We start from the raw sequence: 27,472 nt of genomic DNA, 5'->3' as shown, positions 1-27,472 counted from the left end.
TAAGGCCCATCCTTGACCTGTCCTTAAGGGCCATCCCTGATCTGTCCTTAGGGCCCATCCCTGACCTGTCAGTAGGGCCCATCCCTGATCTGTCAGTAGGGCCCATCCCTGACCTGTCAGTAGGGCCCATCCCTGACCTGTCCTTAGGGCCCATCCCTGACCTGTCCTTAGGGCCCATCCCTGACCTGTCCATAGGGCCCATCCCTGACCTGTCCATAGGGCCCATCCCTGACCTGTCCATAGGGCCCATCCCTGACCTGTCAGTAGGGCCCATCCCTGACCTGTCAGTAGGGCCCATCCCTGACCTGTCCTTAGGGGCCCTCCCTGATCTGTGCAGCTCCACTCCACCTCAATATTCTGAATAATTTACCACATGAAGTAGCTACGCATGAATGGACCAATCATGGGTGAGAAATACGACAATAGAATAACACTCAAGACAATTGGAATATTATTATCCCACAGTCATCAGGGCCTGTAATAGACTGGTCCCAGATCTGCTTGTCCTTTAGCGAACTACTCTGCTGTCATGCCAATGCCATACAGTACATGTTAGAGAAGTTGGCTAAAAGCACAAACAGATCTAATTCTGGGTCCAGTGTGAGTCAGTCTTGTCGTCCTGCTTTTGGGTACCAGTGGTTTACCCACAAACCACTGCAATACCAGGAAGAAGAACACACACACAATCACAGCACATTTCTTTCTCACCTGCACTCCCTCTCTCTCTCTCTCTCTCTCTCTCCCTCTCTCTCTTTGTCACCCTGTTCCCACTCACCACCTCTCCTCCCCCCCCCCCCCCCCCACCGCCCCCTCTCTCTCCTTCATATTCCTCTTTCTCGGGCCTCAGGGCTCTTGTTCATGGCTAGTCCTGATGAAGATGCGCTGGTGTACAAAACTCTGGAGCCACACTCCAACTGGCCCATGTTTGAGGACGTAGCTCAAAATAGCTACTTAGGTTTGTAGCTGGGAGTGAAACACACTGTAGACTTACCCTGCCTCTCCTGTCTACCCTTAACACACCGTAGATTTACCCTGACTCTCCTGTCTATCCTTAACACACTGTAGACTTACCCTGCCTCTCCTGTCTACCCTTAACACACCGTAGACTTACCCCGCCTCTCCTGTCTACCCTTAACACACCGTAGACTTACCCTGACTCTCCTGTCTACCCTTAACACACTGTAGACTTACCCCGCCTCTCCTGTCTACCCTTAACACACTGTAGACTTACCCTGACTCTCCTGTCTACCCTTAACACACCGTAGACTTACCCCGCCTCTCCTGTCTTCCCTTAACACACCGTAGACTTACCCTGACTCTCCCATCTACCCTTAACACACCGTAGACTTACCCCGCCTCTCCTGTCTACCCTTAACACACTGTAGACTTACCCCGCCTCTCCTGTCTACCCTTAACACACTGTAGACTTACCTCGCCTCTCCTGTCTACCCTTAACACACTGTAGACTTACCCCGCCTCTCCTGTCTACCCTTAACACACTGTAGACTTACCCCGCCTCTCCTGTCTACCCTTAACACACTGTAGACTTACCCCGCCTCTCCTGTCTACCCTTAACACACTGTAGACTTACCCCGCCTCTCCTGTCTACCCTTAACACACTGTAGACTTACCCCGCCTCTCCTGTCTACCCTTAACACACCGTAGACTTACCCCGCCTCTCCTGTCTACCCTTAACACACTGTAGACTTACCCCGCCTCTCCTGTCTACCCTTAACACACTGTAGACTTACCCCGCCTCTCCCATCTACCCTTACCTCCTGTGTTGGTTTACCCTGACTCTCCCATCTACCCTTACCTCCTGTGTTGGTTTACCCTGACTCTCCCATCTACTCTTAACCCCTGTGTTGGTTTACCCTGACTCTCCCATCTACCCTTAACCCCTGTGTTGGTTTACCCTGACTCTCCCATCTACCCTTACCTCCTGTGTTGGTTTACCCTGACTCTCCCATCTACTCTTAACCCCTGTGTTTGTTTACCCTGACTCTCCCATCTACTCTTAACCCCTGTGTTGGTTTACCCTGACTCTCCCATCTACCCTTAACCCCTGTGTTTGTTTACCCTGACTCTCCCATCTACCCTTACCTCCCGTGTTGGTTTACCCTGACTCTCCCATCTACCCTTAACCCCTGTGTTGGTTTACCCTGACTCTCCCATCTACCCTTACCTCCTGTGTTGGTTTACCCTGACTCTCCCATCTACCCTTAACCCCTGTGTTGGTTGTGCTCACTGCTAGCCCTTCTCTACTGTAGAACCTGTGTATAATCTATGTAGATTTGACCCCTTTCTGGTCTGAATTTCTCTCTGTGTTACAGTCTGTCTGTCTGTATGGTGTAGTGGTCTGTAAAGCCTATCAGTCTGTCAGTCTGTCAGTCTGTATGGTGTAGTGGACTGTAAAGCCTGTCAGTCTGTCAGTCTGTATGGTGTAGTGGACTGTAAAACCTGTCAGTCTGTCAGTCTGTCAGTCTGTATGGTGTAGTGGACTGGAGCTGTCCAGGGTACCTTGGTGGTGGCTCTATGCAGTGGCGGTTCTAGCTTGTATGGCCCCTTCGGCGGGGGGTTCGCACCATTCTCCACTAACTGTCATTTCTATTCTGACATTTGGAACAACACAAATAAATAATCATAACATTTAAAACGATATAAATATAAAAATACAAAAAAGTAACAAAGACGAATAGAAACAAATTGGTGGTGTGCAGACTGGTTTTATATTATTCTTAACGACTTCGCACAAACCAGAAAATAATGCAGCAACATGTCTGGGAAACCATATATTCACAGTATTATGAAGGAATTCTGGTTTATTTGGTAGCATTTCGTGGTGTGACTGATTTTACTAATTAGTACTATACAAAGTTAGAGGTGCGCTATTTGATAGAATTCCCCGCTCCCCCTGCCTCTGGCTTCCAGTGGGGAGACCTGAGGTCAACCTACCCCCGCCCCCCTCCCCATCTTGTACTTCTGAGTGGGAGACCTTCCCATGCAGTTGCCTGTCTAGCTCACAAACTAGAATCAGGGCTCCCACTCCGACACGATTAATTGACCCACAGTCCCACACGGTGACATGATACCATTGACGTGAGAAAAATGAGCGATAGAAAACCGATCGTGCAAATGTCACCATTCCGATTTTTTTTGTGCGGGCGCCCTGTGCCGCCCCCGGCAAGACGCCACCCTGGGCGGCTGCCCATGTCGCCTGTACCTAAATCCGCCACTGGTTCTATGTCTACATTCTTATCTACATTTAGTAGAGACAAGTAACGTTTCTAAGTAAATAAAGGTTTTCGATATGAAAGAAGAAAGCAAAGCAGGATTTAGAAAGACAAATCTCCCAGTGAACAACGTGTTCTAAGATCACCATGTTAATAGAACACCATGTGATACAGTTCCTATAGTAACGGTGTTCCAGGGAAGGTCCTAGGAACAGAGCCTTCAGAGCGTCTTCATTTGAAGGCGTAGTTTAAACTCAGCAGTCCTTGGATACATAGATACTTGCTCATTCCCTGTTTAGATGGCTAATGGACTCTAACCAATGACGTTCTGTCCGTCGGATCGATTGTTCCCACCGGATCGATTGTTCCCATCGATTGTTCCCATCAAACCTGTAAATGTCTTTATTCACCTCCTCCTCCTCTTTACAAACCATCGAGGCTATGTCCCATGTGGAACCCTATTGCCTATATATAGCATTACTTTTTACCAGAGCGTTATGGGCCCTTGTCAAACCTATTGCGCTATTTAAGGACTAGGGTTCCATTAGAGAAGCCTTATCCCTTCGCCATAATGATCACTCCTCCTCCACTTCCTTAATGTCCATTATAACCTTTGACCCCTCACTTCTAACTGGCAGCATGCCTCCATCGATCCTGATCCTCTAACCAAATGACATAATGACTGGACATACATATGGAGCTTTGCACGCTTACTAACAGACAGTATTGCTATGACTGGTTATTTACAGACAGACAGTAGTGATATTACTGGTTATTTATAGACAGACAGTATTGCTATGACTGGTTATTTACAGACAGACAGTAGTGATATTACTGGTTATTTATAGACAGACAGTAGTGATATTACTGGTTATTTACAGACAGACAGTAGTGATATTACTGGTTATTTATAGACAGACAGTAGTGATATTACTGGTTATTTATAGACAGACAGTAGTGATATTACTGGTTATTTATAGACAGACAGTAGTGATATTACTGGTTATTTATAGACAGACAGTAGTGATATTACTGGTTATTTATAGACAGACAGTAGTGATATTACTGGTTATTTACAGACAGACAGTAGTGATATTACTGGTTATTTATAGACAGACAGTAGTGATATTACTGGTTATTTATAGACAGACAGTAGTGATATTACTGGTTATTTACAGACAGACAGTAGTGATATTACTGGTTATTTATAGACAGACAGTAGTGATATTACTGGTTATTTATAGACAGACAGTAGTGATATTACTGGTTATTTATAGACAGACAGTAGTGATATTACTGGTTATTTATAGACAGACAGTAGTGATATTACTGGTTATTTATAGACAGACAGTAGTGATATTACTGGTTATTTATAGACAGACAGTAGTGATATTACTAGTTCTGGACTTAAAAGCATATGCTTAATGGAGAGTCTCTTGAAAATACTTCATAGTCCTGGACTGGACTTCATATGTGTTTGGGAAACTGGCCCCTAGTCTCTCGACTGAGTGATTCATATTATTCAGTCAGTACCCAGCAGCAGCAGTTTTACACTGTGCTTCTCCAGCCCAGCCCAGCCCAGTCAACTGCTCAGTCAGGCCCAGGTTTTCCACAGTTCCTGCCAAAATAAATACACCCAATGAAAAGTGAAATGTCCGTTTTCTAGATAAAATAAATAAATATCTGACTCACACGATGTTCCGTGAAAAGAAAACTCCCATTGAAAACTAAAGATGAAATATGCTATCAGATAATGTAAGTAAAGCAGCCAACAATATATTTAGATCCATTCAGATCAAGCTTTCAGTTGAATCTAGGACTATGTAGCTTTTTTTTTTTAAATGTATTTTTACCACATAGTCTAACCTAACATAAGTGTTTACAACCGTGAGGCTTGACACTTTTGACAGCTGCACAACACACCTGTGTTTGATGTCTTTCCTCAGGGGCCACATTCCCGTTGGGGCCCATTTCGCTTTTTTTTAAAACAGAACAGAACAAAGCCTCATTTCCCTTTTATAGCTTTGAACATAGGAGATTGGACTTCTGAGTAAAAATAAAGAGCGGATCAGACTGCCGAGTGAAAGGACAACTGTGTGGTAAATCCTTCACTAAAGGCCCGATAAAAAGCCTTTCTGGAGATGTAATGCTGACGACTTCTGTGGTATTTAGGCCTTTCTGGTTCACTGGTTCACAATTCAAACTGTATCATTCCACACACCTGTCTCCCTGGAGCTGCTCAGTACTTGTCTGTTTGTCTACGAGATGCTTTAGTCTGTCTTTGTGTCTGTTTGAAAATGTTACTAGCTGTCACATCACTGATTTTTCTGTCGTTGTTTCCAAGGATTTGATGGCTAGTAATGTCTCTGTGTTTTGTTTTTGAGCGTCTCCCTGCATGTTGACCTTGGACTAACACAGGTCACAGCCAATCCTCTCCTCTCTTCTCCATCTCACACCACCGCATGTTGGACTGGAACATAGCTGTAGCTGTTTAGTGTTTTTGCCTGTTTATTTTTTTTAAATTATTTGATTTGTATCTGATATTTTTTCACACAGGTTGTTGAAACAAAGTTACATTTTCACACCACATGCACGTTCAATTCCCTCCTCTTTCTCTATTTCACTATACCTGATTTGTATGCAGACACACCTCACATTCCCGAGGGAGTAAATCCCATTGAAGCAGATGCAAGATGAACGCCAGACTGCTCTGTTTACGTGCTTCCTGAGCAGCAACATCGGCTGCATTATAGTAACACAAGAGATCTGCAAAGACGTTACCTCGTGTTTCTCATCCTACCACACACATGGGCCTAGTCTTTCTAACGACACATGGGCCTAGTCTTTCTAACGACACATGGGCCTAGTCTTTCTAACGACACATGGGCCTAGTCTTTCTAACGACACATGGGCCTAGTCTTTCTAACGACACATGGGCCTAGTCTTTCTAACGACACATGGGCCTAGTCTTTCTAACGACACATGGGCCTAGTCTTTCTAACGACACATGGGCCTAGTCTTTCTAACGACACATGGGCCTAGTCTTTCTAACGACACATGGGCCTAGTCTTTCTAACGACACATGGGCCTAGTCTTTCTAACGACACATGGGCCTAGTCTTTCTAACGACACATGGGCCTAGTCTTTCTAACGACACATGGGCCTAGTCTTTCTAACGACACATGTGCCTAGTCTTTCTAACGACACATGGGCCTAGTCTTTCTAACGACACATGGGCCTAGTCTTTCTAACAACACATGGGCCTAGTCTTTATAACAACACATGGGCCTAGTCTTTCTAACAACACATGGGCCTAGTCTTTCTAACAACACATGGGCCTAGTCTTTATCTCTGTATGTAGGAGAAGACAAACACAGACAGACACACTCTCTCTGACACACTCCCTTTACTACAAACTAAGGGGCATTACACTCATCGTGTGTTTTCCGTTAAATCAATAGCCACTTAGGCTACATTTTATTGCAACAAGGATGAGAGAACACTAAAGGAGATGAGCTTAGAGAGAGACTATGGTCGATATACAGTACACACCCACACACACGCACACGCACGCACACACACACACACACACACACACACACACACACACACACACACACACACACACACACACACACACACACACACACACACACACACACACACACACACACACACACACACACACAGTCTACTTCTAATAACTGTTATCCCATGATGCCTTGCTCCAGGTTTCTCGGTGGACTCTGCTAACGACATAATGAGCCATGGGGAGCTGACCTTCGTGGCGGGGGCTCCGCGAGCCAATCACACGGGAGCGGTGGTGCTACTGCGTAAAGACAACGTGTATCGCCTGGTACCACAGCACATCCTGTGGGGAGAGGAGCTGGGCTCATCCTTTGGGTACTCTGTGGCCACGGCTGATCTCAACAGCGATGGGTGAGAGTCACATCTACTGCTACCACTGCTACTATTGATAGCAGTGTACAGGAACGCATACACAGGTAGTCTGTAGCCATGGTAACCACGGCTCAACAGTGACGGGTGAGTAGGTTTGCAAAAACCCATAATAAAAAAAAAAAAATACAGTATATTCACATATATTGTAGCTTAGACCCTATTTTATATTATCTACGGCTTTTGTGTTGTGTCGGCCATCTTGAATACAGGGTGGGTGTCATGTTTTGGCTGATAAATGTACCAAATGGTACCACAAATCAGAGAATGTTTTTACTTGAATGGGAATACCCACTGGTCTGAATCAACGTTGCTCTTTCCCCTAACCCTGCCACCCGTCCCCTATTTGGAGTAAACTAATGGACAACAACACTGAGGCGCTTACTTCCAGCTTATACATACTATATACATTTTACGGACACAGTATATTTTACATTAGTTATCTTGTCTTTTTGCACCCAGGCTCTGTCGCAGCAGGCCGCGACCGGGAGGTCCGTGGGGCGACGCACAATTGGCCTAGCGTCGTCCGGGTTAGGTAGGGTTTGGCAGGTAGGGATATCCTTGTCTCATCGAGCACCAGCGACTCCTGTGGCGGGCCGGGTGCAGTGCACGCTAACCAGGGGGGCCAGGTGCACGGTGTTTCCTCCGACACATTGGTGCGGCTGGCTTCCGGGTTGGATGCGCACTGTGTTAAGAAGCAGTGCGGCTTGGTTGGGTTGTGTTTCGGAGGACGCATGGCTTTCGACCTTCGTCTCTCAGAGCCCGTACGGGAGTTGTAGCGATGAGACAAGATAGTAACTACTAACAATTGGATACCACGAAATTGGGGAGAAAAAGGGGGTTAAATTTTTTTTAATGTTTCTATTAGACAAATGTTAAATATTTCTATTAGACATATATTTCTTCAACTGTGCTGTGATGTTTCACAAAATTTTATTTCAGTTCAATTTACATTTAAATGGTGTACCAGCTAAATGGCAGTGTTCTGACTATAGGTCCATTCTATCAATTCTATATCTATGATTGAAATGACACTCACCCTGTATTCATTAACATGTTGTTTCACTCTCAACCGATGGTGGAACCACAAAACAATAAACATTAGATGATGTGAAATAGGTTTTAAGCAACTACATCTGCGAATATGAAAATATAGGAGTTTAGACGTTTTTAGATAATATATGTTAAAGGTTTAAAAAATAACATTTTTTTTTATTTTAAGACATAAATCAATAGTTTGACAACCCTTTTAAATTATATCAAACTCAACCTTTTATCTTTTCCAGTGATGAACACGTCTCATGATATGTTGCAAAATGACTAAATGTTTTAGCGTTCAGGTCTAAAAAGTAACTTTCTGACCGAACATGTTTGGAAAGTTTTGTTAAAATTAAAAGGAATGCTGTCAACAAAGTGATTGAATTCAAATAATTAGTAAAACTTCAAACTCTCTGTCCTCTCTCTCAGCTGGACAGACCTGATAGTGGGAGCTCCCAACTATTTTGACAGGAAGACAGAGATCGGAGGTGCTGTGTACGTCTTCCTCAACAGATACGGTAACTGGGAGTACGCTCGGCCAATCAGGCTCAACGGAACTCATGACTCCATGTTTGGACTGACCGTCAACAATGTGGGAGACCTGGACCGGGACGGATATGATGGTGAGGACTGACTCGGTCGGTCATTTACAATCGACTGCATGAGGGGACTGAGTAACTGTTCAAACATACAGTACCGGTCAAAAGTTTGGACACACCTACTCATTCAAGGGGTTTTCTTTATTTTCTACATTATAGAATAATGTGTGCGAAGCTGTCATCATGGCAAGGGGTGGCTAATTTGAGGAATTTGTTTAACACTTTTTTTGGTTAGTACATGATTCCATATGTGTTATTTCATAGTTTGGATGCCTTCATTATTATTCTACAATGAAAATAGTCAAAAAAATAAAGAAAAACCCTTGAATGAGTAGGTGTGTGCAATCTTTTGACTGGTACTGTATTATCTGTGTCCCAAAAGGCACCCTATTCCCTACGTAGTGCACTATGGTCCCTGGAGCCCTATGGTCCCTGGAGCCCTATGGTCCTTGGAGCCCTTTAGTCCCTGGAGCCCTATGGTCTCTGGAGCCCTATGGTCTCTAGAGCCCTATGGTCCCTGGAGCCCTATGGTCCCTGGAGCCCTATGGTCTCTGGAGCACTATGGTACCTGGAGCCCTATGGTCTCTGGAGCCCTATGGTCTCTGGAGCACTATGGTACCTGGAGCCCTATGGTCTCTGGAGCCCTATGGTCTCTGGAGCACTATGGTACCTGGAGCCCTATGGTCTCTGGAGCCCTATGGTCCCTGGAGCCCTATGGTCCCTGGAGCCCTATGGTCTCTGGAGCCCTATGGTCTCTGGAGCCCTATGGTCCCTGGAGCCCTATGGTATCTGGAGTCCTATGGTCCCTGGAGCCCTATGGTCTCTGGAGCCCTATGGTCTCTGGAGCCCTATGGTCTCTGGAGCCCTATGGTCTCTAGAGCCCTATGGTCCCTGGAGCCCTATGGTCCCTGGAGCCCTATGGTCTCTAGAGCCCTATGGTCCCTGGAGCCCTATGGTCCCTGGAGCCCTATGGTCTCTGGAGCACTATGGTACCTGGAGCCCTATGGTCTCTGGAGCCCTATGGTCTCTGGAGCCCTATGGTCTCTGGAGCCCTATGGTCTCTGGAGCACTATGGTACCTGGAGCCCTATGGTCCCTGGAGCCCTATGGTCCCTGGAGCCCTATGGTCTCTGGAGCCCTATGGTCTCTGGAGCCCTATGGTCCCTGGAGCCCTATGGTCTCTGGAGCCCTATGGTCTCTGGAGCCCTATGTTCCCTGGAGCCCTATGGTCTCTGGAGCCCTATGGTATCTGGAGCCCTATGGTCTCTGGAGCCCTATGGTCTCTGGAGCCCTATGGTCTCTGGAGCCCTATGGTCCCTGGAGCCCTATGGTCCCTGGAGCCCTATGGTCTCTGGAGCCATATGGTCCCTGGAGCCCTATGGTCCCTGGAGCCCTATGGTCCCTGGAGCCCTATGGTCTCTGGAGTCCTATGGTCCGCGGAGCCCTATGGTCCCTGGAGTCCTATGGTCCCTGGAGCCCTATGGTCCCTGGAGCCCTATGGTACCTGGAGCCCTATGGTCTCTGGAGCCCTATGGTACCTGGAGCCCTATGGTCTCTGGAACCCTATGGTCTCTGGAGCCCTATGGTCCCTGGAGTCCTATGGTACCTGGAGCCCTATGGTCCCTGGAGCCCTATGGTACCTGGAGCCCTATGGTCTCTGGAGCCCTATGGTACCTGGGGCCCTATGGTCCCTGGAGCCCTATGGTCCCTGGAGCCCTATGGTCCCTGGAGCCCTATGGTCCCTAGAGCCCTATGGTCCCTGGAGCCCTATGGTCCCTGGAGCCCTATGGTCTCTGGAGTCCTATGGTCCGCGGAGCCCTATGGTCCCTGGAGTCCTATGGTCCCTGGAGCCCTATGGTCCCTGGAGCCCTATGGTACCTGGAGCCCTATGGTCTCTGGAGCCCTATGGTACCTGGAGCCCTATGGTCTCTGGAACCCTATGGTCTCTGGAGCCCTATGGTCCCTGGAGTCCTATGGTACCTGGAGCCCTATGGTCCCTGGAGCCCTATGGTACCTGGAGCCCTATGGTCTCTGGAGCCCTATGGTACCTGGAGCCCTATGGTCCCTGGAGCCCTATGGTCCCTGGAGCCCTATGGTCCCTGGAGCCCTATGGTCCCTAGAGCCCTATGGTCCCTGGAGCCCTATGGTCCCTGGAGCCCTATGGTCCCTGGAGCCCTATGGTACCTGGAGCCCTATGGTCCCTGGAGCCCTATGGTCTCTGGAGTCCTATGGTCTCTGGAGCCCTATGGTCTCTGGAGCCCTATGGTCCCTGGAGCCCTATGGTCTCTGGAGTCCTATGGTCTCTGGAGTCCTATGGTCTCTGGAGCCCTATGGTCCCTGGAGCCCTATGGTCCCTGGAGCCCTATGGTCTCTGGAGCCCTATGGTCCCTGGATCCCTATGGTCTCTGGAGCCCTATGGTACCTGGAGCCCTATGGTCTCTGGAGTCCTATGGTCTCTGGAGCCCTATGGTACCTGGAGCCCTATGGTCTCTGGAGCACTATGGTCCCTGGAGCCCTATGGTCCCTGGAGTCCTATGGTCCCTGGAGCCCTATGGTCTCTGGAGCCCTATGGTACCTGGAGCCCTATGGTCCCTGGAGCCCTATGGTCCCTAGAGCCCTATGGTCTCTGGAGCACTATGGTCCCTGGAGCCCTATGGTCTCTGGAGCCCTATGGTCTCTGGAGCCCTATGGTCTCTGGAGCCCTATGGTCCCTGGAGCCCTATGGTCCCTGGAGCCCTATGGTCTCTGGAGCCCTATGGTCTCTGGAGCCCTATGGTATCTGGAGCCCTATGGTCTCTGGAGCCCTATGGTCTCTGGAGCCCTATGGTACCTGGAGCCCTATGGTATCTGGAGCCCTATGGTACCTGGAGCCCTATGGTCCCTGGAGCCCTATGGTACCTGGAGCACTATGGTCTCTGGAGCCCTATGGTCTCTGGAGCCCTATGGTCTCTGGAGCCCTATGGTCTCTGGAGCCCTATGGTCTCTGGAGCCCTATGTTCTCTGGAGCCCTATGGTCTCTGGAGCCCTATGGTCTCTGGAGCCCTATGGTCTCTGGAGCCCTATGGTCTCTGGAACCCTATGGTCTCTGGAGCCCTATGGTACCTGGAGCCCTATGGTACCTGGAGCCCTATGGTCCCTGGAGCCCTATGGTATCTGGAGCCCTATGGTATCTGGAGCCCTATGGTATCTGGAGCCCTATGGTATCTGGAGCCCTATGGTCCCTTGAGCCCTATGGTATCTGGAGCCCTATGGTACCTGGAGCCCTATGGTCCCTGGAGCCCTATGGTATCTGGAGCCCTATGGTATCTGGAGCCCTATGGTCTCTGGAGCCCTATGGTACCTGGAGCCCTATGGTCCCTGGAGCCCTATGGTACCTGGAGCACTATGGTATCTGGAGCCCTATGGTATCTGGAGCCCTATGGTACCTGGAGCCCTATGGTATCTGGAGCCATATGGTATCTGGAGCCCTATGGTATCTGGAGCCCTATGGTATCTGGATCCCTATGGTCCCTGGAGCCCTATGGTATCTGGAGCCCTAAGGTACCTGGAGCCCTATGGTCCCTGGAGCCCTATGGTATCTGGAGCCCTATGGTCTCTGGAGCCCTATGGTCCCTGGAGCCCTATGGTCTCTGGAGTCCTATGGTCTCTGGAGCCCTATGGTCCCTGGAGCCCTATGGTCTCTGGAGCCCTATGGTCTCTGGAGCCCTATGGTCCCTGGAGCCCTATGGTCCCTGGAGCCCAATGGTCTCTGGAGCCCTATGGTCTCTGGAGCCCTATGGTCTCTGGAGTCCTATGGTCCCTGGAGCCCTATGGTCCCTGGAGCCCTATGGTCTCTGGAGCCCTATGGTCCCTGGAGCCCTATGGTCCCTGGAGCCCTATGGTCCCTGGAGCCCTATGGTCCCTGGAGCCCTATGGTCTCTGGAGTCCTATGGTCTCTGGAGCCCTATGGTCCCTGGAGCCCTATGGTCCCTGGGGCCCTATGGTCTCTGGAGCCCTATGGTCCCTGGAGCCCTATGGTCTCTGGAGCCCTATGGTACCTGGAGCCCTATGGTCTCTAGGGTCCTATGGTCTCTGGAGCCCTATGGTACCTGGAGCCCTATGGTCTCTGGAGCACTATGGTCCCTGGAGCCCTATGGTCCCTGGAGTCCTATGGTCCCTGGAGCCCTATGGTCTCTGGAGCCCTATGGTACCTGGAGCCCTATGGTCCCTAGAGCCCTATGGTCTCTGGAGCACTATGGTCCCTGGAGTCCTATGGTCCCTGGAGCCCTATGGTCTCTGGAGCCCTATGGTATCTGGAGCCCTATGGTCTCTGGAGCCCTATGGTCTCTGGAGCCCTATGGTCTCTGGAGCCCTATGGTCCCTGGAGCCCTATGGTCCCTGGAACCCTATGGTACCTGGAGCCCTATGGTACCTGGAGCCCTATGGTCTCTGGAGCCCTATGGTCCCTGGAGCCCTATGGTCTCTGGAGCCCTATGGTATCTGGAGCCCTATGGTCTCTGGAGCCCTATGGTCTCTGGAGCCCTATGGTACCTGGAGCCCTATGGTATCTGGAGCCCTATGGTACCTGGAGCCCTATGGTCCCTGGAGCCCTATGGTACCTGGAGCACTATGGTACCTGGAGCCCTATGGTCTCTGGAGCCCTATGGTCTCTGGAGCCCTATGGTCTCTGGAGCCCTATGGTCTCTGGAACCCTATGGTCTCTGGAGCCCTATGGTATCTGGAGCCCTATGGTCTCTGGAGCCCTATGGTCTCTGGAGCCCTATGGTACCTGGAGCCCTATGGTCCCTGGAGCCCTATGGTACCTGGAGCACTATGGTATCTGGAGCCCTATGGTATCTGGAGCCCTATGGTATCTGGAGCCCTATGGTATCTGGAGCCCTATGGTATCTGGAGCCCTATGGTATCTGGAGCCCTATGGTCCCTGGAGCCCTATGGTATCTGGAGCCCTATGGTACCTGGAGCCCTATGGTGTCTGGAGCCCTATGGTGTCTGGAGCCCTATGGTCTCTGGAGCCCTATGGTCCCTGGAGCCCTATGGTCTCTGGAGTCCTATGGTCTCTGGAGCCCTATGGTCCCTGGAGCCCTATGGTCTCTGGAGCCCTATGGTCTCTGGAACCCTATGGTCCCTGGAGCCCTATGGTCCCTGGAGCCCTATGGTCTCTGGAGCCCTATGGTCTCTGGAGCCCTATGGTCTCTGGAGTCCTATGGTCCCTGGAGCCCTATGGTCCCTGGAGCCCTATGGTCTCTGGAGCCCTATGGTCCCTGGAGCCCTATGGTCCCTGGAGCCCTATGGTCCCTGGAGCCCTATGGTCCCTGGAGCCCTATGGTCTCTGGAGTCCTATGGTCTCTGGAGCCCTATGGTCCCTGGAGCCCTATGGTCCCTGGAGCCCAATGGTCTCTGGAGCCCTATGGTCTCTGGAGCCCTATGGTCTCTGGAGTCCTATGGTCCCTGGAGCCCTATGGTCCCTGGAGCCCTATGGTCTCTGGAGCCCTATGGTCCCTGGAGCCCTATGGTCCCTGGAGCCCTATGGTCCCTGGAGCCCTATGGTCCCTGGAGCCCTATGGTCTCTGGAGTCCTATGGTCTCTGGAGCCCTATGGTCCCTGGAGCCCTATGGTCCCTGGGGCCCTATGGTCTCTGGAGCCCTATGGTCCCTGGAGCCCTATGGTCTCTGGAGCCCTATGGTACCTGGAGCCCTATGGTCTCTAGGGTCCTATGGTCTCTGGAGCCCTATGGTACCTGGAGCCCTATGGTCTCTGGAGCACTATGGTCCCTGGAGCCCTATGGTCCCTGGAGTCCTATGGTCCCTGGAGCCCTATGGTCTCTGGAGCCCTATGGTACCTGGAGCCCTATGGTCCCTAGAGCCCTATGGTCTCTGGAGCACTATGGTCCCTGGAGTCCTATGGTCCCTGGAGCCCTATGGTCTCTGGAGCCCTATGGTATCTGGAGCCCTATGGTCTCTGGAGCCCTATGGTCTCTGGAGCCCTATGGTCTCTGGAGCCCTATGGTCCCTGGAGCCCTATGGTCCCTGGAACCCTATGGTACCTGGAGCCCTATGGTACCTGGAGCCCTATGGTCTCTGGAGCCCTATGGTCCCTGGAGCCCTATGGTCTCTGGAGCCCTATGGTATCTGGAGCCCTATGGTCTCTGGAGCCCTATGGTCTCTGGAGCCCTATGGTACCTGGAGCCCTATGGTATCTGGAGCCCTATGGTACCTGGAGCCCTATGGTCCCTGGAGCCCTATGGTACCTGGAGCACTATGGTACCTGGAGCCCTATGGTCTCTGGAGCCCTATGGTCTCTGGAGCCCTATGGTCTCTGGAGCCCTATGGTCTCTGGAACCCTATGGTCTCTGGAGCCCTATGGTATCTGGAGCCCTATGGTCTCTGGAGCCCTATGGTCTCTGGAGCCCTATGGTACCTGGAGCCCTATGGTCCCTGGAGCCCTATGGTACCTGGAGCACTATGGTATCTGGAGCCCTATGGTATCTGGAGCCCTATGGTATCTGGAGCCCTATGGTATCTGGAGCCCTATGGTATCTGGAGCCCTATGGTATCTGGAGCCCTATGGTCCCTGGAGCCCTATGGTATCTGGAGCCCTATGGTACCTGGAGCCCTATGGTGTCTGGAGCCCTATGGTGTCTGGAGCCCTATGGTCTCTGGAGCCCTATGGTCCCTGGAGCCCTATGGTCTCTGGAGTCCTATGGTCTCTGGAGCCCTATGGTCCCTGGAGCCCTATGGTCTCTGGAGCCCTATGGTCTCTGGAACCCTATGGTCCCTGGAGCCCTATGGTCCCTGGAGCCCTATGGTCTCTGGAGCCCTATGGTCTCTGGAGCCCTATGGTCTCTGGAGTCCTATGGTCCCTGGAGCCCTATGGTCCCTGGAGCCCTATGGTCTCTGGAGCCCTATGGTCCCTGGAGCCCTATGGTCCCTGGAGCCCTATGGTCCCTGGAGCCCTATGGTCCCTGGAGCCCTATGGTCTCTGGAGTCCTATGGTCTCTGGAGCCCTATGGTCCCTGGAGCCCTATGGTCCCTGGAGCCCTATGGTCTCTGGAGCCCTATGGTCCCTGGAGCCCTATGGTCTCTGGAGCCCTATGGTACCTGGAGCCCTATGGTCTCTAGGGTCCTATGGTCTCTGGAGCCCTATGGTACCTGGAGCCCTATGGTCTCTGGAGCACTATGGTCCCTGGAGCCCTATGGTCCCTGGAGTCCTATGGTCCCTGGAGCCCTATGGTCTCTGGAGCCCTATGGTACCTGGAGCCCTATGGTCCCTGGAGCCCTATGGTCTCTGGAGCACTATGGTCCCTGGAGTCCTATGGTCCCTGGAGCCCTATGGTCTCTGGAGCCCTATGGTATCTGGAGCCCTATGGTCTCTGGAGCCCTATGGTCTCTGGAGCCCTATGGTACCTGGAGCCCTATGGTCTCTGGAGCCCTATGGTCCCTGGAGCCCTATGGTACCTGGAGCCCTATGGTACCTGGAGCCCTATGGTCTCTGGAGCCCTATGGTCCCTGGAGCCCTATGGTCTCTGGAGCCCTATGGTATCTGGAGCCCTATGGTCTCTGGAGCCCTATGGTCTCTGGAGCCCTATGGTACCTGGAGCCCTATGGTATCTGGAGCCCTATGGTACCTGGAGCCCTATGGTCCCTGGAGCCCTATGGTACCTGGAGCCCTATGGTACCTGGAGCCCTATGGTCTCTGGAGCCCTATGGTCTCTGGAGCCCTATGGTCTCTGGAGCCCTATGGTCTCTGGAGCCCTATGGTCTCTGGAACCCTATGGTCTCTGGAGCCCTATGGTATCTGGAGCCCTATGGTACCTGGAGCCCTATGGTCCCTGGATCCCTATGGTATCTGGAGCCCTATGGTATCTGGAGCCCTATGGTATCTGGAGCCCTATGGTATCTGGAGCCCTATGGTATCTGGAGCCCTATGGTATCTGGAGCCCTATGGTACCTGGAGCCCTATGGTCCCTGGAGCCCTATGGTATCTGGAGCCCTATGGTCTCTGGAGCCCTATGGTCCCTGGAGCCCTATGGTATCTGGAGCCCTATGGTCTCTGGAGCCCTATGGTCTCTGGAGCCCTATGGTATCTGGAGCCCTATGGTATCTGGAGCCCTATGGTCCCTGGAGCCCTATGGTATCTGGAGCCCTATGGTCTCTGGAGCCCTATGGTCTCTGGAGCCCTATGGTCCCTGGAGCCCTATGGTCCCTGGAACCCTATGGTCCCTGGAGCCCTATGGTACCTGGAGCCCTATGGTCCCTGGAGCGCTATGGTATCTGGAGCCCTATGGTCTCTGGAGCCCTATGGTCTCTGGAGCCCTATGGTATCTGGAGCCCTATGGTATCTGGAGCCCTATGGTCCCTGGAGCCCTATGGTATCTGGAGCCCTATGGTACCTGGAGCCCTATGGTCCCTGGAGCCCTATGGTATCTGGAGCCCTATGGTCCCTGGAGCCCTATGGTACCTGGAGCCCTATGGTCCCTGGAGCCCTATGGTCTCTGGAGCCCTATGGTCTCTGGAGCCCTATGGTCTCTGGAGCCCTATGGTCCCTGGAGCCCTATGGTCTCTGGAGCCCTATGGTCTCTGGAGCCCTATGGTCTCTGGAGCCCTATGGTCCCTGGAGCCCTATGGTCCCTGGAACCCTATGGTCCCTGGAGCCCTATGGTCCCTGGAGCCCAATGGTCCCTGGAGCCCTATGGTCCCTGTAGCCCTATGGTCCCTGGAGCCCTATGGTCCCTGGAGCCCTATGGTCCCTGGAGCCCTATGGTCTCTGGAGCCCTATGGTCTCTGGAGCCCTATGTTCTCTGGAGCCCTATGGTCTCTGGAGCCCTATGGTCCCTGGAGCCCTTTTCAAAGGGCCCTGGACATCTTTTCAAATGTATTCATTTCTTTAACCTTTATTTAACATATATAGTTATTGTTGAAACATCAACTGTCCTTAGAGAAATCATCAATCCTGCATACTGCCGTTGCCAGTAAAGTAAGTCAGAACGGCCCATAGGGGCTGGAGCCTGATCTCCTGATTCAGGAGTTTATATCTAATGTATGTCAATCTGCGTATCTGTCCAGACATCGCTGTGGGGGCTCCGTTTGATGGACATGGCAAAGTGTTCATCTACCGAGGCTCGTCCTCAGGCATCGACACCAAGCCGGCACAGGTGAGTATTTTAATTAATACGAAACGCTTTATTGTCCACCCCATTTAACCCCTTCCGATAATTGACATAGTTTATACTCTGCCCTGTCAGATCCTGGACGGAGTGAACGAGGGGGTGAAACGGTTCGGCTACTCCATCTCAGGCGGCCTGGACATCGATGGGAACCTGTACCCTGACCTTGCAGTAGGCTCTCTCGGTGATAAGATGGTTCTGTACAGGTCTCGCCCGGTCATTCACGTGACCCGGGACGTGTCCATCGAACCTCAGCAGTATATTGACTTGGAGCAACACAACTGCAAGGGGAGAGATGGAGTTTGGTAGGTTGCATTCACTTGTCTTCTTGTGTTCATATAGCCTGGTTACTAGTCTTCTTGTGTGTTCATATAGCCTGGTCACATTCCCTTGTCTTCTTGTGTGTTCATATAGCCTGGTCACATTCCCTTGTCTTCTTTTGTGTTCATATAGCCTGGTCACATTCCCTTGTCTTCTTGTGTGTTCATATAGCCTGGTCACATTCACTTGTCTTCTTGTGTTCATATAGCCTGGTCACATTCCCTTGTCTTCTTTTGTGTTCCTATAGCCTGGTCACATTCCCTTGTCTTCTTGTGTGTTCATATAGCCTGGTCACATTCCCTTGTCTTCTTGTGTTCATATAGCCTGGTTACTAGTCTTCTTTTGTGTTCCTATAGCCTGGTCACATTCACTTGTCTTCTTGTGTTCATGTAGCCTGGTCACATTCACTTGTCTTCTTGTGTTCATATAGCCTGGTCACATTCCCTTGTCTTCTTGTGTGTTCATATAGCCTGGTCACATTCACTTGTCTTCTTGTGTGTTCATATAACCTGGTTACTAGTCTTCTTGTGTGTTCCTATAGCCTGGTCACATTCCCTTGTCTTCTTGTGTGTTCCTATAGCCTGGTCACATTCCCTTGTCTTCTTGTGTTCATATAGCCTGGTCACATTCACTTGTCTTCTTGTGTTCCTATAGCCTGGTCACATTCCCTTGTCTTCTTGTGTTCATATAGCCTGGTTACTAGTCTTCTTTTGTGTTCCTATAGCCTGGTCACATTCACTTGTCTTCTTGTGTTCATATAGCCTGGTCACATTCCCTTGTCTTCTTTTGTGTTCATATAGCCTGGTCACATTCACTTGTCTTCTTGTGTTCATATAGCCTGGTCACATTCCCTTGTCTTCTTGTGTTCATATAGCCTGGTCACATTCACTTGTCTTCTTGTGTTCATATAGCCTGGTCACATTCACTTGTCTTCTTGTGTTCCTATAGCCTGGTCACATTCCCTTGTCTTCTTGTGTTCATATAGCCTGGTTACTAGTCTTCTTTTGTGTTCCTATAGCCTGGTCACATTCACTTGTCTTCTTGTGTTCATATAGCCTGGTCACATTCCCTTGTCTTCTTTTGTGTTCATATAGCCTGGTCACATTCACTTGTCTTCTTGTGTGTTCATATAGCCTGGTCACATTCCCTTGTCTTCTTTTGTGTTCATATAGCCTGGTCACATTCCCTTGTCTTCTTGTGTGTTCATATAGCCTGGTCACATTCACTTGTCTTCTTGTGTTCATATAGCCTGGTCACATTCCCTTGTCTTCTTTTGTGTTCCTATAGCCTGGTCACATTCCCTTGTCTTCTTGTGTGTTCATATAGCCTGGTCACATTCCCTTGTCTTCTTGTGTTCATATAGCCTGGTTACTAGTCTTCTTTTGTGTTCCTATAGCCTGGTCACATTCACTTGTCTTCTTGTGTTCATATAGCCTGGTTACTAGTCTTCTTTTGTGTTCCTATAGCCTGGTCACATTCACTTGTCTTCTTGTGTTCATATAGCCTGGTCACATTCACTTGTCTTCTTGTGTTCATATAGCCTGGTCACATTCCCTTGTCTTCTTGTGTGTTCATATAGCCTGGTCACATTCACTTGTCTTCTTGTGTGTTCATATAGCCTGGTTACTAGTCTTCTTGTGTGTTCCTATAGCCTGGTCACATTCCCTTGTCTTCTTGTGTGTTCCTATAGCCTGGTCACATTCCCTTGTCTTCTTGTGTTCATATAGCCTGGTCACATTCCCTTGTCTTCTTGTGTTCATATAGCCTGGTCACATTCACTTGTCTTCTTGTGTTCATATAGCCTGGTCACATTCACTTGTCTTCTTGTGTTCCTATAACCTGGTCACATTCCCTTGTCTTCTTGTGTTCATATAGCCTGGTTACTAGTCTTCTTTTGTGTTCCTATAGCCTGGTCACATTCACTTGTCTTCTTGTGTTCATATAGCCTGGTCACATTCCCTTGTCTTCTTGTGTTCATATAGCCTGGTCACATTCACTTGTCTTCTTGTGTTCATATAGCCTGGTCACATTCACTTGTCTTCTTGTGTTCATATAGCCTGGTCACATTCACTTGTCTTCTTGTGTGTTCCTATAGCCTGGTCACATTCACTTGTCTTCTTGTGTTCATATAGCCTGGTCACATTCACTTGTCTTCTTGTGTTCATATAGCCTGGTCACATTCACTTGTCTTCTTGTGTTCCTATAGCCTGGTCACATTCACTTGTCTTCTTGTGTTCCTATAGCCTGGTCACATTCCCTTGTCTTCTTGTGTTCATATAGCCTGGTCACATTCCCTTGTCTTCTTGTGTTCATATAGCCTGGTCACATTCACTTGTCTTCTTGTGTTCATATAGCCTGGTCACATTCCCTTGTCTTCTTGTGTTCATATAGCCTGGTCACATTCCCTTGTCTTCTTGTGTTCCTATAGCCTGGTCACATTCCCTTGTCTTCTTGTGTTCATATAGCCTGGTTACTAGTCTTCTTTTGTGTTCCTATAGCCTGGTCACATTCACTTGTCTTCTTGTGTTCATATAGCCTGGTCACATTCACTTGTCTTCTTGTGTTCATATAGCCTGGTCACATTCACTTGTCTTCTTGTGTGTTCCTATAGCCTGGTCACATTCACTTGTCTTCTTGTGTTCATATAGCCTGGTCACATTCACTTGTCTTCTTGTGTTCATATAGCCTGGTCACATTCACTTGTCTTCTTGTGTTCCTATAGCCTGGTCACATTCACTTGTCTTCTTGTGTTCCTATAGCCTGGCCACATTCCCTTGTCTTCTTGTGTTCCTATAGCCTGGTCACATTCCCTTGTCTTCTTGTGTTCATATAGCCTGGTTACTAGTCTTCTTTTGTGTTCCTATAGCCTGGTCACATTCACTTGTCTTCTTGTGTTCATATAGCCTGGTCACATTCACTTGTCTTCTTGTGTTCATATAGCCTGGTCACATTCACTTGTCTTCTTGTGTGTTCCTATAGCCTGGTCACATTCACTTGTCTTCTTGTGTTCCTATAGCCTGGTCACATTCACTTGTCTTCTTGTGTTCATATAGCCTGGTCACATTCACTTGTCTTCTTGTGTGTTCCTATAGCCTGGTCACATTCACTTGTCTTCTTGTGTGTTCCTATAGCCTGGTCACATTCACTTGTCTTCTTGTGTTCATATAGCCTGGTTACTAGTCTTCTTTTGTGTTCCTATAGCCTGGTCACATTCACTTGTCTTCTTGTGTTCATATAGCCTGGTCACATTCACTTGTCTTCTTGTGTTCATATAGCCTGGTCACATTCACTTGTCTTCTTGTGTTCATATAGCCTGGTCACATTCACTTGTCTTCTTGTGTTCATATAGCCTGGTCACATTCACTTGTCTTCTTGTGTGTTCCTATAGCCTGGTCACATTCACTTGTCTTCTTGTGTTCATATAGCCTGGTCACATTCCCTTGTCTTCTTGTGTGTTCATATAGCCTGGTCACATTCACTTGTCTTCTTGTGTTCATATAGCCTGGTTACTAGTCTTCTTTTGTGTTCCTATAGCCTGGTCACATTCCCTTGTCTTCTTGTGTGTTCATATAGCCTGGTCACATTCCCTTGTCTTCTTGTGTGTTCCTATAGCCTGGTCACATTCCCTTGTCTTCTTGTGTTCATATAGCCTGGTCACATTCACTTGTCTTCTTGTGTTCATATAGCCTGGTCACATTCACTTGTCTTCTTGTGTGTTCCTATAGCCTGGTCACATTCCCTTGTCTTCTTGTGTGTTCATATAGCCTGGTCACATTCACTTGTCTTCTTGTGTGTTCATATAGCCTGGTCACATTCACTTGTCTTCTTGTGTTCATATAGCCTGGTCACATTCACTTGTCTTCTTGTGTTCCTATAGCCTGGTCACATTCACTTGTCTTCTTGTGTTCATATAGCCTGGTCACATTCACTTGTCTTCTTGTGTTCCTATAGCCTGGTCACATTCACTTGTCTTCTTGTGTGTTCATATAGCCTGGTCTCATTCCCTTGTCTTCTTGTGTTCATTTAGCCTGGTCACATTCACTTGTCTTCTTGTGTTCATATAGCCTGGTCACATTCACTTGTCTTCTTGTGTATTCATATAGCCTGGTCACATTCACTTGTCTTCTTGTGTTCATATAGCCTGGTTACTAGTCTTCTTTTGTGTTCATATAGCCTGGTCACATTCACTTGTCTTCTTGTGTTCATATAGCCTGGTCACATTCACTTGTCTTCTTGTGTTCATATAGCCTGGTTACTAGTCTTCTTTTGTGTTCCTATAGCCTGGTCACATTCCCTTGTCTTCTTGTGTGTTCATATAGCCTGGTCACGTTCACTTGTCTTCTTGTGTTCATATAGCCTGGTTACTAGTCTTCTTTTGTGTTCCTATAGCCTGGTCACATTCCCTTGTTTTCTTGTGTATTCATATAGCCTGGTCACATTCACTTGTCTTCTTGTGTTCATATAGCCTGGTTACTAGTCTTCTTTTGTGTTCCTATAGCCTGGTCACGTTCCCTTGTCTTCTTGTGTTCATATAGCCTGGTCACATTCACTTGTCTTCTTTTGTGTTCATATAGCCTGGTTGCCAGTCTTTTTTTGTGATCATATAGCCTGGTTGCTAGTCTTCTTGTGTGATTATATAGCCTGGTTGCCAGTCTTCTTTTGAGTTCATATAGCCTGATTGCCAGTCTTTTTTTGTGTTCATATAGCCTGGTTGCCAGTCTTCTTTTCACCTTCTGCTAACCGTGAAAGAGTTAGTGAAAGCAGAAAAAGACTGGCACCCAGGCTATTGTGTTTCAGTTGCCTCGGTCAACTCTGTTGTTTTCTGTCAACAGTGTGGAGGTCAAAGTGTGCTTCACCTACACTGCATATCCAGAGTCCTACTCACCAGACATCAGTAAGTTACACCTCTGTTTAGAAACACTTATTCTTTCTTTGTTGAATGATGTTTGTTACTTCAGTCACTCTGTGCTTCAAATGAGCTGAGCTGTTCCCTCTGTCCCTCCCCTCCCTCCGTCCCTCTGTCCCTCCCTCCCCTCCCTCCCTCCGCCCCCCCCCCTCCCTCTGTCCCTCCCCTCCCTCCGTCCCTCCCCTCCCTCCCCTCCCTCCGTCCCTCCCCTCTAGCCCTGGTCCTACTCTTCGAGGCTGACACCGAGCGCAGGAAGCTGGGCCTGCCCCACCGTGTTAGCTTCCTGGGTCGGAGTGCACAGGAGGCGGAGTACACACACACTGATGAGGTGGAGCTGAAGGGTCAACGCCATCCCGCCTGCCGGAGCGCCACCTTCCAACTACACGTAAGGGCTGATAGTCCAGAACTGATGCTTGTTGTTGTTGTTGTGTTGTTGTTTTTGTTGTTGTTGTTGTTTTTGTAGGTGCTGTTGATGTTGTTGTGTTGTTGGTGTTGTTGTTGTTGTGTTGTGGTTGGTGTTGTTGTTGTTGTGTTGTTGTTGTGTTGTTGTTGTGTTGTTGTTGTTGTTGTGTTGTTGGTGTTGTTGTGTTGTTGTTGTTGTGTTGTGGTTGTGTTGTTGTTGTGTTGTTGTTGTGTTGTTGTTGTGTTGTTGTTGTGTTGTTGTTGTTGTGTTGTTGTTGTTGTGTTGTTGTTGTGTTGTTGGTGTTGTTGGTGTTGTTGTTGTGTTGTTGTTGTTGTGTTGTTGTTGTGTTGTTGTCGTGTTGTTGGTGTTGTTGGTGTTGTGTTGTTGTTGTTGTGTTGTTGTTGTGTTGTTGGTGTTGTTGGTGTTGTTGTTGTGTTGGTGTTGTTGTGTTGTTGTTGGTGTTGTGGTGTTGTTGTTGGTGTTGTTGGTGTTGTGTTGTTGTTGTTGTGTTGGTGTTGTTGTGTTGTTGTTGGTGTTGTTGTGTTGTTGTTGGTGTTGTGTTGTTGTTGGTGTTGTTGTGTTGTTGTTGGTGTTGTGTTGGTGTTGGTGTTGTTGGTGTTGTGTTGTTGGTGTTGTTGGTGTTGTTGGTGTGTTGTTGTGTTGTTGTTGTGTTGTTGGTGTTGTTGGTGTGTTGCTGTTGTTGTTGTGTTGGTGTTGTTGTGTTGTTGTTGGTGTTGTGGTGTTGTTGTTGTGGTGTTGTTGTGTTGTTGTTGGTGATGTTGTGTTGTTGTGTTGTTGGTGTTGTTGGTGTGTTGTTGTGTTGTTGTTGTGTTGTTGGTGTTGTTGTTGTGTTGGTGTTGTTGTGTTGTTGTTGGTGTTGTGGTGTTGTTGTTGTGGTGTTGTTGTGTTGTTGTTGGTGATGTTGTGTTGTTGTGTTGTTGGTGTTGTTGGTGTGTTGTTGTGTTGTTGTTGTGTTGTTGGTGTTGTTGGTGTGTTGTTGGTGTTGTTGTGTTGTTGGTGTTGTTGTTGGTGTTGTTGGTAAAGCTCTGTTGCTTTAGATGTTGCATCGTGTTCCAGCCCAGGGAAGAAATAGTGTTTCAGATGGGCTTTAATTTGCTTTTCTGTCAGAACTGATGAAGATAATAGTAGCCTGAAAAAGTTGAATAAATCCCGAATGAAAACAAACATGAATTAAACCCAGGTCAGATAGATGCCAATTGACTTCCATAAAATATAATCTCATTGAAAAATCGTTGAATCATTCTTTCCGGTGCAGGAGAATATCCGTGACAAGCTGCGTCCCATCACCCTGGCCATCACCCACACTATCAGACCCCCCATGTTGTCCTCAGACACTAACCCAGAGGAACAACACACACTGCCTCCCGTACTGGGTGTTACCACCTCCAACACCCTGCGCTCTGAGGTCAGTTCCACACCAACACGATCAACTTTCATCAGAATCAAAATCAAATCAAAATGATGTCTTTGCCTTTATTTATCTTTTTAAGTCTGTCTGATATGGTGCAGGTGAATTTCCTGAGGGAAGGCTGTGGTGATGATAATATCTGTCAGAGCAACCTGAAGTTGACCTACCAGTTTGGAACCCGACCTATAACCTCTGACCTCTTCACCCCTCTGCCAAAGTTAGTAGGAATACACATTTTTATATTGCCTAATCCCTCTCTCATATCCAGAGATGAGGCATTGAGCTATCTCTCCTTGTGCCATTGCTAATGTGTATTCATGTAAACAAAAAAAGTGACAACAAATTACAACAATATCTATGGGCGAAAAAAAATCTAAATGAAAAAACGTTAGCTGACATGGGCTAGTTGATCTGGACATTACTGACCAGTAATACATAGCTCTCTAAGGTCTGTAATGTCTGACACGGGCTATTTGATCTGGACATGACTGACCAGAAATACATTACTTTCTAAGGTCTGTAATGTCTGACACGGGCTAGTTAATCTGGACATGACTGACCAGTAATACATAGCTCTCTAAGGTCTGTAATGTCTGACATGGGCTAGTTAATCTGGACATTACTGACCAGTAATACATAACTCTCTAAGGTCTGTAATGTCTGACATGGGCTAGTTAGCTAGCTACTGACCAGTAATACATAGCTCTCTAAGGTCTGTAATGTCTGACATGGGCTAGTTAGCTAGCTACTGACCAGTAATACATAGCTCTCTAAGGTCTGTAATGTCTGACATGGGCTAGTTAATCTGGACATGACTGACCAGTAATACATAGCTCTCTAAGGTCTGTAATGTCTGACATGACAAGAGGAACTGATGATGTCACCTAAATGTCACCTACTAAAAGTCACCTTGTTCTTTCTACTATTACAACTTTCAATAGTACATTTAAAGCCGGACTGAGTTGCTTTAAAAATAAAAATTCTGTTCCTCTGTGTATTTAATAATGAACGAGGGGGTGTGGTACATGGCCAATAAACCACAGCTAAGGGCTGTTCTAATGTATGACGCAACGTGGAGTGCCTGGATACAGTCCTTAACCGTGGTATATTGGCCATATATCACAAACCCCCGAGGTGCCTTATTGCTGTTATAAACTGGTTACCAATGTAATTAGAGCGGTAAAAATAAGTGTTTTGTCACACCCAGCATTCAGGGCTTGACCCACACACAGGTTTATAAATGTGTACATCCTCCTCCCTCCTGAGATGTGGTACAGTATCATTCCACCATTTTGTTTCACCTCTTCTGTTCCGTCATATCTATTTCCTCATTCTCTTCTCATATCCAGAGATGATGAGGAGGTGTCAGTTTTCTCTCTGTCTGACCAGAGGTCCGTGGTGATGGAGGTGACCGTCACCAACGTGCCCTCTGACTCTCTGTACCCTGAGAAGGACGGTGACGATGCCCATGCTGCCCAGCTAGTGGTCACCCTGCCAGACACCCTGTCCTACTCTGGCTTCAGGGGACAACAGGTACACTACATTACTCTGTAGTCTGTATAAAAGTGAAGTCCTTGTTAAGGGGTGCTGAGCTGAAGACAGCTTGTAGAAGTAGAGCCCACACACGCATACGGTACCTTTTAATTAACCAGGAAGTACAACACTACGAGCCAAGAGTGGATCTAACCCTGTGACCCAGCCAGGAATAACCCTGACTAACTTTGGTCACGTAATACTCAGGGCCCTATGCATGGTTACATCAGTAGAGGAGTTAACTGGCTACCGTCCATCCTGAGTTAACTGGCTACTATCTCCCATCCATCTTGAGTTAACTGGCTACTATCTCCCATCCATCCTGAGTTAACTGGCTACTGTCTCCCATCCATCTTGAGTTAACTGGCTACTATCTCCCATCCATCCTGAGTTAACTGGCTACTATCTCCCATCCATCCTGAGTTAACTGGCTACTATCTCCCATCCATCCTGAGTTAACTGGCTACTGTCTCCCATCCATCCTGAGTTAACTGGCTACTGTCTCCCATCCATCCTGAGTTAACTGGCTACTATCTCCCATCCATCCTGAGTTAACTGGCTACTATCTCCCATCCATCCTGAGTTAACTGGCTACTATCTCCCATCCATCCTGAGTTAACTGGCTACTATCTCCCATCCATCCTGAGTTAACTGGCTACTATCTCCCATCCATCCTGAGTTAACTGGCTACTGTCTCCCATCCATCTTGAGTTAACTGGCTACCATCTCCCATCCATCCTGAGTTAACTGGCTACTATCTCCCATCCATCCTGAGTTAACTGGCTACTATCTCCCATCCATCCTGAGTTAACTGGCTACTATCTCCCATCCATCCTGAGTTAACTGGCTACTATCTCCCATCCATCCTGAGTTAACTGGCTACTATCTCCC

At 48.7% G+C, this 27,472-nt stretch overlaps 1 protein-coding gene across 3 annotated transcripts in view; it reads left to right on the top strand.

The window, feature by feature from the left end:
- Positions 1-27,472, top strand: part of LOC129851522 (integrin alpha-7-like) — a 124,694-nt gene that overhangs the window by 54,383 nt on the left and 42,839 nt on the right. For 2 of the 3 annotated variants that reach the window (XM_055918146.1, XM_055918148.1), the window contains exons 5-13: positions 6,965-7,172; positions 8,658-8,851; positions 17,889-17,977; positions 18,068-18,294; positions 23,143-23,204; positions 23,432-23,601; positions 24,896-25,045; positions 25,150-25,265; positions 26,398-26,581. In XM_055918146.1, the coding sequence (XP_055774121.1) occupies positions 6,965-7,172; positions 8,658-8,851; positions 17,889-17,977; positions 18,068-18,294; positions 23,143-23,204; positions 23,432-23,601; positions 24,896-25,045; positions 25,150-25,265; positions 26,398-26,581 (1,400 nt within the window). Of the gene's footprint in view, positions 1-847; positions 956-6,964; positions 7,173-8,657; positions 8,852-17,888; positions 17,978-18,067; positions 18,295-23,142; positions 23,205-23,431; positions 23,602-24,895; positions 25,046-25,149; positions 25,266-26,397; positions 26,582-27,472 lie in introns of all 3 variants that reach the window. The other variant, XM_055918147.1, reaches the window with a different exon arrangement.

This window comes from Salvelinus fontinalis, chromosome 3 (assembly GCF_029448725.1).
Source record: "Salvelinus fontinalis isolate EN_2023a chromosome 3, ASM2944872v1, whole genome shotgun sequence".
In the NCBI taxonomy this organism is placed as follows: Eukaryota; Metazoa; Chordata; class Actinopteri; order Salmoniformes; family Salmonidae; genus Salvelinus; species Salvelinus fontinalis.
This window is presented reverse-complemented; position numbering and strand designations above follow the sequence as displayed.